The following is a 12,346-nucleotide window of genomic DNA, read 5'->3' on the forward strand; positions in this document are numbered from 1 at the left end:
CAATATACACACAGAGGTACAGACAGTAAAGGTGATGTTGCTATAGACTAAATGAAAAATGGTACAGATATTTATAGTAGTGTTAATGGTAACAATCATAATGTTAATGATTATAATAACAATAATAACAATAGGACTAGTAACAATAGTCGTTGCAGCAGAGGGTGTCGAGCAGGAACACGGGGGCAGCAGGTGACCCGCAGCCACAGATCCAGACTCCACAGCTCCAGAGCCAGAAACACCTGCAGGAAGTGATAGGAGGAGAGAGGAGAGGGACGAGAAAGCACAAGACTACCAGAAAGGGGAGAAGTTGTGTTAGTACATCTGACCTGTGTTACGATGCCTGGTCTCCCCGACTGTTGTGTGGATGAACTGATGGCTGGCAGGTGCGTTTAAATGCGGTGATCAGGAGGGGAAGTCTGAGTGAAGCCATAAAGAAACACTATGGTGAAAATCACCTGTGTCTGAATGACAAAAAGTAAATGAAGCCAGCGATGTTACATATTCCATCTGCCCATTACATATTAATCTTTGACGTGACAGAGGCATTGGAGGAAAGGTCAGGGAGTCAATTTATCCTCTAGGCACCATGAATCACAAATAAATCAAGTTTGGGTCTGTAGCTGTTGCGATACCTTGCACTGGACCAAATATTTAACTGATCAGATCCATCAAACAGATTTAGCATTCATGATGATGTGTTAGACTGAATAGCATTTAAACTACCTGTGGTGAATTTCCTTTTCATATCATTATGTACTGTACCTCTTTGTGTTTGTTGTGAACACTAGTTGTGTGTGTGTTGTATCTCCACAGGGCTACCTGCAGTACTCGGTGTTATTCTATGGTTACTATGGCAGGGTGAGGAAAATTGGCAGTGCAGGGTACCGGTTGCCCCTCGCCTACTTCCTGGTTGGGATGGCTGTCTTTGCCTACAGTTTCATCATTCTGTTAAGAAAGTAATCATTATGCTCTTTACAACTCATTTGATAATGGTATATATAAAGATTATATAATGATTTGTTAATATAACAAAGTGATTTAATACCTGAGGATGCAGTTTTCTGATCATATCTGTTTTAGATAATGACTAGATCATGTCATTTGTCATGTCACTCACTGAAATGTGACAGTTGCTGACAATACAGTAGATGAATAGTTAATCAGAGATTAGTAAAATTTAGTCCTACTAATGTCCTGGCCATGGCAGCTGGTCTGCTCCTGGGGGGAAGTAAATCAACACAAATCTTTTGCGTGAGTGCAGCCTTAGGGAACTTTGACATTGTGCTGTTGACCAACAGCAAATCATCAACAGTGCTGAGTTTTGGGAGGAAAGGGTACAATACACTAACTAAACATAAGAAGCATGGTTTGCAGACTGTTATGGGGCAGGAGTTAAATTGACATAAATATGTGTCTTAAAGAAACTGTGTGTACTTGTTCCCACGGTCCTATTTTTACAGGGTGCCATGTTCCCCAGCTCTATATTCCCCTAATATAACATATAAGATACAATTAACATCAGTCTTTCTAGTGATTTAAAATAATACCAAATATTAAAAATGTGATTTTTTATTAAGAATTATTATTATTCTTAGCTTAGCTCTCCAGGTACAGTAGTTAGCTGGCCCTGCAAGTTGTGACTATAGGTGCGTTTGAGATGCAGGAACTGACTTTTGCCGACTTGATAGTCTAACAGGAGACAAGGAATAAAAACGGAGCCGTCAAATTGCATTCTACCTGCATGAGCCTACTTTGAGCTGAGATCAAGGACTGATCTTGGGGCAGAAAGAAAAATGCCGTGATCAAGCACAAGGTGGTTCCAACTTTGTGCAGCCAGAGAAAAGCAACTGCGGCTGCGAGGTTTCAATGTCATGTGACATGGTGACGTTTTGCAGGGCTGGTGAAAGTCGGACACAATTTCTAACCAGCATGCCTTATTTTAAGTCCAGCATGTATCATGTTAAGTCAGCGCTGCGCAGCGCCGCATGAAGTCAAATGCACCTTATGGCACTAAGCAGGGCTGGACTGGGACAAAAAATCGGCCCTGGCATTTTTGGTACAGGCGGCCCGCAAAAATCGGTCGGACACCCCTCACCAATACACCACCCTTCCTTTAAGGGCTCAGATTAAGGGTGTGATGAAACACTTAGCCTATGAGATATAACATTGTATTGATGAAATAGTTGATAGGAGGGTTTGGGGATCCTCTCCAGAAGATTTTGAGCATTAAACACTTAATTTCCTGCATTCAGGTGGCAGGTGACAATTCAGAATATAAAAATAGAACATTTTTAACAAATGCTTTCAAATAGTGGTGGCTACATGTGCCCAGCGTCCCCAGTGTAAATGACCCCACCTCCCTGCTCCCTCCCTACAGGTTGAGCTACTCCATGCTTACCACTTCACCTCCACTCTCCTCCTGCTCTCTCTCCCTTGGCCCTGTCACTTTGTCACTTGCTAACACCATAGACTGCCAGGGGCTACAGCCCTCCTTTACTCCTTCAAGTGTCAGTGCCTGCTCTATGTTGGGTGCTGCAGCTGATGTGATTGGGCCGGCCCAGTGTCGCTGTCCCTGCTTTATGGGTCTATTGTTGGCCCATTTTTTAAAAACAGTTATTTAAATAAATAATTTATGTTACACCGGCCCCAAAGGTGCGTCGGCCCACCGGGCATTTGCCCAGTATGCCAGATTACCAATCCAGCCCTGATACTAAGCATCTAGCATCGCCTCGTAGCACCCACCACCTGATGTTGTGATGACCTTAATAGACAAAAGTCCCTATAGTGTTTCCTAGAGGCAGCAATGTTCATTACATCCCCCAGTAGGCTACTAATGTAGGGGAGACTCACACAATTGACATTTTTCACACGCTGTCAAGCCACACATTATTTTCTCTCGCAGTGAAATACAAATTTAATTCTAACCGATAAGACTCACAGAGTGAATCCACTCCACCCAGCTGAACGAGTGGAAATGTATCTGGTAGAGTTTTGCAACATAAACATCTAAAAACTAAAGCGCAACCTTGCTCTGTTTGACTGTGAGTTACTTTCGGTTTCACATGCATTTTCAAACTGCGTCGGTCAAACAGTCTGAAGGGGATAATGCTACTACCAGCGGATCAATAACGTAATGGACAGAAGAGTGAATGGCAGGTAGACTAATCATTAAATGATGAAGTTAGTCTGGTAATATTCTGACTTTTTTCTGGACATGACAGAGAACACAGATAGCCTATGGGGGAGAGATTCTGGATGTGCAGAAAGTTTTGAACATGAGCAGAAAAGCTGCTGAAACACAGGAGCTCTTCAAGTCCAGGATTTTCTAAGTGAATTAAAATTAAATAATTCATTATTGAGGTGAAAAGGTGCCATAATCACATTTAAAGACAAACAAAGACACAAAAGAGGAGGGGAGACTAAATCATGACTCAGCAGGGATGATATTAAATAAGTTGATCTACAGGAGAAACAGATCTGAGAGCAGCACAGAATGACTGGGAGCTGCACTGACTGTAGAGTGAATTGTCCCCTGCCAGCTCTAAAGATTTCTTAAAAACAGTGTTAAAATCTCGTGTGTTCTCGATCTTGTGAACCCAGTCTCGAATATCGTCTTGTGTCTCATCACACCCCTACTAAGAATGATTAATTGATAATTTTATCTTTCTTAGAGCCTTAAGAGTAGTGGGTTTGTCCTGAGGGAGTCAGAGGGAGCACAAGGGATCATCAATATCCACAAACTCCATGGAAATCTATCCAGAGTTTCAACTGTCAAGTGTCAACTGACTGAGAAATGATAATACTCTTGCAGAATGGCCAAGAACTCTCGACTAAGCCTGGCCAGTGCCTCTGATGAGAATTTCACATTCTGCTGGCGAATTTTCTGTGCATGGGATTACCTAATCGGAAACCCAGAGGCTGCAGAGAGCAAAGGAGCTGCCATTGTCAACAACATCAGGGTGAGGGACACACAAGATGTCTGAGCAAGATGTTTGAGCATGAATATTTATTTTCCCTGTATTTCTGTATTAATGTATTTCTAACACTTTTCATGCACAGAACACTGTAAATCAAAAAATGTGACTGGATGTGTTTTAACATTAGACACATAATACTACATGTTTTTATGCACAGGAAGCCATTGTCGAGGAGCAGGAAAAGAAGAAGGATACCAGTCTGTAGGTGTCTTTGTTATTTGTTTTCCCATGTTTTCTGTGCATGTACTTAATTAGTGATTAATTTTCCTGAAACAACCAAGCAGTGACTCCATAAGCGGCTTGTTTCCCCCTTGAATCATTTTCAAATCCAGTTGATTTACCCAGCATGTGAAAACTGTACAGTTTATACACAGTGATATGCACTAATCCTGACATAAGTTCTAGAAACTGTAAATCACAAAAGGACATGACTGGAGTGAAAGAATAAATTAGAATGACACAAACAAGTGCTCTGTGCCTCACTCCATATCTCAGTTATCATTGGTTAGAGGTCATCCTCCACCCTGAGATACAAGTGTCAGAGCAGGAGAAAGAAATTAGGTTGTGAAATGTATGTGTGTGAATACAGAATATGGACAGTATTAATATTCGGTGTCTAGGCTCTGACCTTTTCCTTCACTGCAAGCAAACACCAAACTCAGCACAGTAGGGTTTGAACAGTAGTAGAATGACAGCATAGCTTTCAGGTGAGCAGCATGGCAACAGACGTGCAAAAGAGTGAGCAGAGCTGTGTAGTAAAGGGTGTGTTGGATGTGCAGTTAGAAGAGTATGTTAATGTGAGTGTAGCAGCAGACTCCAGTTGAATTCCTGAACCAGTTTCCACTATATAAAATATTTTGACCAATTAAAATGTTGAGGTACTGCTAGGATTTTGAATATTAAATTTGTGCTCTCTTCTCCAGGGCAGTTCTGATCAGTCTGCGTATCTTAGCCAACATCCTGGTGCTGCTGTCTCTGGCCGGCAGCATCTACATCATCTACTTTGTGGTGGACCGTTCTCAGAAACTAGAGCAGGAGAAGCCAGAGCTGACGCTGTGGGAGAAGAACGAGGTAGCAGAGCAGAGCACACATGACCATCCTCAACATCATTAGTTTGATTAGATTATCCAACATACAGTTCTAAGGAATCAATGAAAGTGGAGACCTGAGACTGATCCAGTGGATGCCGACTAATGAATGGGAACCTCCATCTGTCAATGACAGCACACAATTTTATTCTCTTCGAAGAGGCTGCTCTTCTATTAGCATGTTCCACAATTGGTTCAGTGTTCAGCTCTTTATATGGCAATATAAGTAAAGTAACTGCAGATTTATCCGTCAAATACCTTCTATTTATCAATCATTTAGTCTTCAGACTGCATATTTAGTCTAAACAAAATTTCCACAAAACCCAAAGATATTCAATTTACAGTGACATGAAACAGAGAAAAACTACAGATCCTCACATTTTGAAACTACATGTGACAGTTTTATTTAGATACACTATATATGTGTGCCATTATGATAAATAGAATTAACACAAATGTGAAGGATTCACTGCTGAGCAGTTGCCGTCGATAGCGGGAGGAGGGGCTGGTTGCCAAATGTGAAGATGCATTATTTTATTTTTTTTCCCTATCAGATTTTTGACAACTCTGCCTCTGATTGGCTAGTATTCGTTGCCTCCATTGGTTAAGGTAAGGGTTAGTCAATCAGAGGCACAGTAGGGGGACGTGACATAAAAATGGTGTGTGTCAAGTGAGAGTTGTCACATTAAGTACTTTTTTAGCTTGTTCATAACAATTCATTATAAGCCTCCCCCTCATTTTTATACACTTACAAACTATGAGTAGAACTCCTGCACATTTACTTGCTTACTGCTGAAAAATGTATTTGATTATGTTTTGGTATGTCTGACTTTCATCAATTATATAGGCAGCATCACAACCCTCTCTATACCGTGTTTTTTCCTCCCCGCAATTTAAGTCAAAAAGTGAAACTTTCATATAATTTAGATTTATTACAAATAAAGTGAAATATTTCAGCCTTTTATTTTAATCTTGATGATTATGGCTTAGAGGTCATGGAAATACACATCTCAAAACATTAGAATATTAGAATAAAGAATGTAAAATACAGAAATGTTGACTTTCTGAAGTTAAAAAGTTCTGTAAAGATTTACTGCATCAGTGTGGTGTGGCATTGAGGTAATCAGCCTGTGGATCTGCTGATGTGTTATGAAGCCCAGGATGCTTTGATAGCAGCCTTCAGCTCGTCTGTCTTGTTGGTCGGGTGTCTCTAATTTTCCTTTTGACAATATCTCATAGATTCTCTGTGGGGTTCAGGACAGGCCAGTTGGCTGGCTAACCAATCAGAGTAACACCATGGTCAAACTAGTTACTAGTTGTTTTGGCACTGTGGGGGGGGGGGCAAGTTCTTCTGGAAAAGGAAATGAGCTTGTCAGCAGATGGAAGCATGAAGAGCTCTAAAATCTCCTGGTAGAGGCTGCATTGACTCTGGACTTGATAAAACACAGTGGACCAACAGAAGCAGAAGACATGTCACCGCAAAGCATCATAGACTGAGGAAAGAGGACTGTTGTCCACTTAGCAACGGTCCAGTTCTGTTTCTCCTTAGTCCTGGTAAGACGCTTCATGCCGTCTCTGGTTCAGGAGTGGCTTGACACTAGGAATGTGACACTTGTAGCTCATTTCCTGGACTCGTCTGTGCCTGCTGGCTCTTGATGCACTGACTCCAGCCTCGGTCCACTCCTTGTGAATCCTTTTCCTACCACGCTTTAACCTTCCAGACAACTTTCCATAAACATGCTTTGATCCAGCACTCTGTGAACAGCCAGCCCGCCCAGCAGCGACCTTCTGTGGCTTACCCTCCTTGTGGATGGTGTCAATGAGTGTCTTCTGGACAACTGTCAAGTCAGAAGTCTTCCCCATGATTGTGATTGTGTACCGAACCAGACTGAGAGACTAAAGGCTCTTCTCAGGTGGACATTTCTGTATTATACATTCTTTATTCTCATATTCTGATATGGATTTTTGATTTCCATGAGCTGTAAACCTTTAGGTGTAATGAATCTAGAATATGAAAGTTTAAATTTTTGACTTAAAAGTTTTTACGATATTCCATTTTCTTGAGATGCAACTGTATATACACATAGTAGCGGCCTCAAACATCCAATCAGAGGACTATCACCTTGACTTTACAAAAAGCATATCTGCCACCAGTCAGAAAATAGATGAGTGAAGAAATTACAAAGATACAAAATGACTCAATATAACGGTATCCATAAATATCAAACCTCAAAACTCTCCAAAGGTAAAGAAATAGAAAAGAGCAAGCAAATTTAAAAGCAAACATACCTTGGGCCTTTGGAGAGCTGGTTGGTGCAGTAAAGATTTCAAATATCAGTATGCAGCCTTATTGACGATTAACTGTCATCAGTCATTGTATGGTTTATCTGACTGTCTCATCACTTCATGTAATCACCATTTTCCATCCCACATAACCACACTGGGAACAGTTAATTTTACAAAGTGATTATTGGCAATTACTCGTGAATTAAATTACATCACCTATTCAACTCATGTGATGAGAATTTGTGTAGAGCAAATTGATATATATCAAAGATATTTTTTGATATGAAAGCTGCTCTATAGGCACCACTGCTGAAAAGTGACAATGAAAGAAAACTAAATACTGAATTGGGTTTAAAAATGTGAGTGGAGTGGAATGCAGAAATAACTTCAGCAAAATTACAAGTCCTGTGTCTGCACAGTTTAACTACCCATGATTTCCTGAAATTGACAGTATCATTAACTCTCATTTAGACAAAAAGGACATGTGGTGTTTCAGTAAACCTCTTAAAAACCATTTTGATACATAGATTTTTATTAAACTTGACATGACCCCATTAATTATTTTATATTCTCCAACAAAATATAGCATTATATATTTCTTATATGTAAAAACTTTAAATTCAAAATTTGACACACTTGTGCCTCATGAATTTCAAACAAGATTGCATTTATCAAAACAATTAAGACTTTCACATCTTTGCTGATGGAGAGACAGACAACAATATCTATCTGCACTGTATATGTATATACTGTATATTTTTTCTCAAAAGAAAGATCTTTGGAAACACCCTTTAATGTCCTTCCTAACTACAGGTGAGTGTGGTGGTTTCTCTCATCACCATGATTGCTCCGTCTGCCTTTGAGCTGGTTGCTCAGCTCGAGATGTACCACCCACGAACGTCGCTGCGATTCCAGCTGGCCAGGTACTCTATCACTCCAACAACAAGATGAGACAATATTTTAACACTAGTTTTAAGAAATCTTCAACTACAGAATATATGACTGGAAAAATAGTCTATTATTTGACTGAAATTCACAAAATGCAAAACAATGCAGGTGCATTTTAAAATGTTGCTTACATATTGTTTGTGTCTTGTCTGTCTGTTGCCGTTTACTGTTTCCAAAATGCTGCCACGCAAACAATTTAAAAATGGCGGGGGCATCTTTTACGCTATTTTTACCCGCACACTCCATCATGCTGATATCATGAGACACCTTTTCACCTTAGAAAGGATCATGACACAATATCTCGACACACCCCTGCTAATTATAGACTACAGAATCCATCACAAGTCTTAGTGTACACTAACACTAGTAATATGTTTATGTGTTTACAGAGTGCTTGTTTTATACCTGGGGAATCTCTACAGCCTCATTATTGCCCTCCTTGATAAGGTCAACAGCATGAGCTCTGCTGTGAGTATAGAAACTATAGAAAAATAGAAGCATCTGTTTCTTGTTTAGTTTTTTTGTTAGGTTTTATTTCATTGTTCTGGACAGCATACCATTTAGTTATGATAAAATCAGCTGCTTCCCGGAGATCTGGAGATGTGGCTCTATCATAAAAACAATCAGGTGTGTCATCACAGATTGTAACAATCCCAGAGTTACTTAACCCTCATTATACTCACTTACCTCGAGTAGTGTGTGGCAACACAGACAGCTTTAGTTTCTACCAAGGTTTTGAGATAAACTTGCGCCAGTGCCCCACTATTGTGAGGTTTGGAATTTTGTTTGTGCTCCTCATAAATTGAAAACATTTGAAAAACTTCACAATGCAACATCTCTTTTCAGAACTAATGTATGACTTTTAAAGGGGCTATTTCTTCAGTAGAAGGTTGCAAGTAGAAAAACATGTATTAACAACATGCATTTTAGCCATAATCAGGTCAATGCATCCTCAGCATAGAGGAGCTGTTGTGTTTGGGTTAGGGTCAGGGACAGCCAAAATACATTGAACTAAAGTGAACAACTTTGATTAGGAGATAAGCAACAGTATTACACAAATGCAATGTTTACTATACTTGTCAGGCAGCGCATGTAGCAATGTTGGATGTTCTTTCAGTAACACTCTTTTACTTGTTGCTTATTCACAGAATATTTTGTTTGTATGCCTCCTGGTTTTTCAGAATAGTGCAATGAACAAGTGTTGGGCTCTCGGTGTGCTCGTAGCTCGTGAGCCATCCATGAAGGCCAGCGCCACAGTGTCTCGTGCGAATAGTAAAGCTTCAAGCTGTGCACTAAACACAGACATGACATTGATATGTGTGTCTTCTTATCTCACTCAGTATGTTCTTAGTTGCCCATCTAAGAGTATCATAGCACATAGTAGCTGGTGATGGCCCCTATACTATATTGGTCTTCCAGGTCCCAGTGAATCCTGGAAACTGGTCTGACTCCAGCTCCTTCCTGGCTACCATCTCTCAGTCTGAGGTAGACAGCCTCTCCACCCTGGTTTCTGGGATCTCTGAGCATCACAACAGCACCATCGCCATGGTGCTGGATGTTACTAACAGTGGCAGGAGCAGCTCAGGGACTGTCTCCAACCAGACAGTTCTGTTTGAAAAGAACACCCGCTCTCAGCAGGACCAATGCTGGGAGACCTACGTTGGACAGGTTCTTTCTTCTGGTTGCTATACTTTACAATCACATGGCACATGTCTTGCCTTTTTCAATAGAAATTAGGTCCGGTGAAATAAGTTCTAAAAGTAACAGAAATTATAACAACAGACGGTGGTTGCATTTATACAATTCAAATGTATCAGATCAAGGACCAGGTCTGGAAGGCTTCACTGTGTTTCTGTTCATGCTGTGAATGATGAATACTAGCACAAATCATAGTGTTATTAATCAGAATATAAACATTTTCTAATTAGCAGTAAATGCAGAAAGTACAGCTGAGCATTGGTGGAAGAAGTAGGGGAGAGCCGGGACGATTGAAACACAGGACAAATGAAACACAACGATTTTCTCGGAGACCATATACGTCTGATTTGCCAAATTACCTCAGCACATACAGTCCACAGTACTTAACAGAACAGGGAAAAATCTGGTGGATACGTCACACTTTCACAGAGTTATATGAAAGAAGCTGTTTTCAATCACGGAAAGTAAATTCACTCAAGCGATAATTTTTTTTGAATGAAGAGTTGTGTTTATTGTTCTATGTGCCATGGTCATGATCGCAGCCATTCTACCTTATTTAGATACGGCGGGAGGGGGGCAGTGTCCACTTGGCTGCAGGCTGGACCACCAGGATGCTCACAGCCAAATAACAGGGTCTTCACAGTAGAGCAGGAAAACAGGCTGCAGATGATCATAAAAAGGGCAGGCGATATCTAATCCAAATGTGCATTAGCTGTTGAATATTCTAGTTAGCTAGCTAAGTTATATTTATACTATTTTTTATTAAGAAAAAGGACATAATGAGTTTGCAATTACATATTAAGAAGGGCAGTGTCAAGCTTTCTAAAGAAAAACAAGAATAACATAAACTATTTAAATGTATCGTTGTGTTTCATCCGTCCTGCACAGTAGGGACGAATGAAACAATGCGCACCTTTCCTTCAAAGTGAAATTGAATTGAAGTTGTTCCACATTTTACAAGATAACACCTGGTATTGATAGAGCACAGACGTGAGTTATTGATGACAACAACAAATGATTTCTCTCTGTAACGTTTATATTTTAAAATGATGTATATCTGAAAAGTGTTTCAATCGTCCTGGCTCTCCCCTACTCAATTTTCATACTTAAATAAAAGTACAGATACCACATGAAAAATGTTACTCAAGTAAAGTCATCCAGTATAAACCTACTCAAGTAAAAGTAAAAAAGTACCTGGTTTTAAAAATACTTAAGTATAAGTACTACACATCAAAATGTATTGATCTTACAAAACGCAATCTATCTTTTTAAATTCACTCAAGACAGGTTTGAATACAAGTATATTATATACAAGTTTTAGTGAATCACAATAAGTAAAACTGAGTCGCAAGAGGACAAGTGGATTTTTCCTATATGTGGGGAGGATAAGTCTGAGTTATTGCTCTTCTGGTGTGGTAGTTTCAATTTTCAATTTTATTTATATAGCGCCAAATCACAACAACAGTTATCTCACAGCGCTTTTCATAAAAGAGCAGGTCTAGACCGTACTCTGTGATGCTATTTACAGAAGCCCAACAGTTCCCACCAAGAGCAGCACTAGGCGACAGAGGCAAGGAAAAACTTCCTTTTAAGAGGCAGAAACCTCGAGCAGAACCATGGCTCAGGGTGGGCGGCCATCTGCCTCGACCGGTTGGGGTGAGAGAGAGAGAGAGAGAGAAAGAGAGAGAGAGAGCAGGAGAGGAATAGAGAGAAAAGGAGAGGGATGTAAGGAGAGAGAGAGGGGAGGGAGGCAGCCTACACAATATACACACAGAGGTACAGACAGTGAAGGTGATGTTGCTATAGACTAAATGAAAAATGGTACAGATATTTATAGTAGTGTTAATGATTCTAATCGCAATGTTAATGATTATAATAACAATAATAACAATAAGACTAGCAACAATAGTCGTTGCAGCAGAGGGTGTCGAGCAGGAACACGGGGGCAGCAGGTGACCCGCAGCCACAGATCCAGACTCCACAGCTCCAGAGCCAGAAAACCTGCAGGAAGTGATAGGAGGAGAGAGGAGAGGGACGAGAAAGCACAAGACTACCAGAAAGGGGAGAAGTTGTGTTAGTAACATGCAATAATGGGATAAGGTTGCATACAGAGGGAGAGAAAGTAGAGGAGAGAGGAGCTCAGTGCATCATGGGAAAGTCTAGGCCTATAGCAGCATAACTAAGGGATGGTTCAGGACTCACCTGAGCCAGCCCTAACTATAAGCTTTATCAAAGAGGAAAGTCTTAAGCCTACTCTTAAATGTGGAGATGGTGTCTGCCTCCTGAACCCAAACTGGAACCTGGTTCCACAGGAGAGGAGCTTGATAGCTGAACGCTCTGGCTCCT

At 40.5% G+C, this 12,346-nt stretch overlaps 1 protein-coding gene across 1 annotated transcript in view; it reads left to right on the forward strand.

Annotated features, from left to right (window-relative positions):
- LOC123986223 (transmembrane channel-like protein 3) overlaps window positions 1–12,346 on the forward strand; it is a 45,394-nt gene that overhangs the window by 18,909 nt on the left and 14,139 nt on the right. Inside the window, exons 7-13 of the mRNA XM_046074361.1 lie at window positions 817–959; window positions 3,815–3,962; window positions 4,138–4,181; window positions 4,904–5,051; window positions 8,168–8,277; window positions 8,692–8,770; window positions 9,722–9,970. Coding sequence (XP_045930317.1) covers window positions 817–959; window positions 3,815–3,962; window positions 4,138–4,181; window positions 4,904–5,051; window positions 8,168–8,277; window positions 8,692–8,770; window positions 9,722–9,970 — 921 coding nt within the window. The remainder of the gene's footprint in view (window positions 1–816; window positions 960–3,814; window positions 3,963–4,137; window positions 4,182–4,903; window positions 5,052–8,167; window positions 8,278–8,691; window positions 8,771–9,721; window positions 9,971–12,346) is intronic.

This window comes from Micropterus dolomieu, linkage group LG17 (genome assembly GCF_021292245.1).
Source record: "Micropterus dolomieu isolate WLL.071019.BEF.003 ecotype Adirondacks linkage group LG17, ASM2129224v1, whole genome shotgun sequence".
Classification (NCBI taxonomy): Eukaryota; Metazoa; Chordata; class Actinopteri; order Centrarchiformes; family Centrarchidae; genus Micropterus; species Micropterus dolomieu.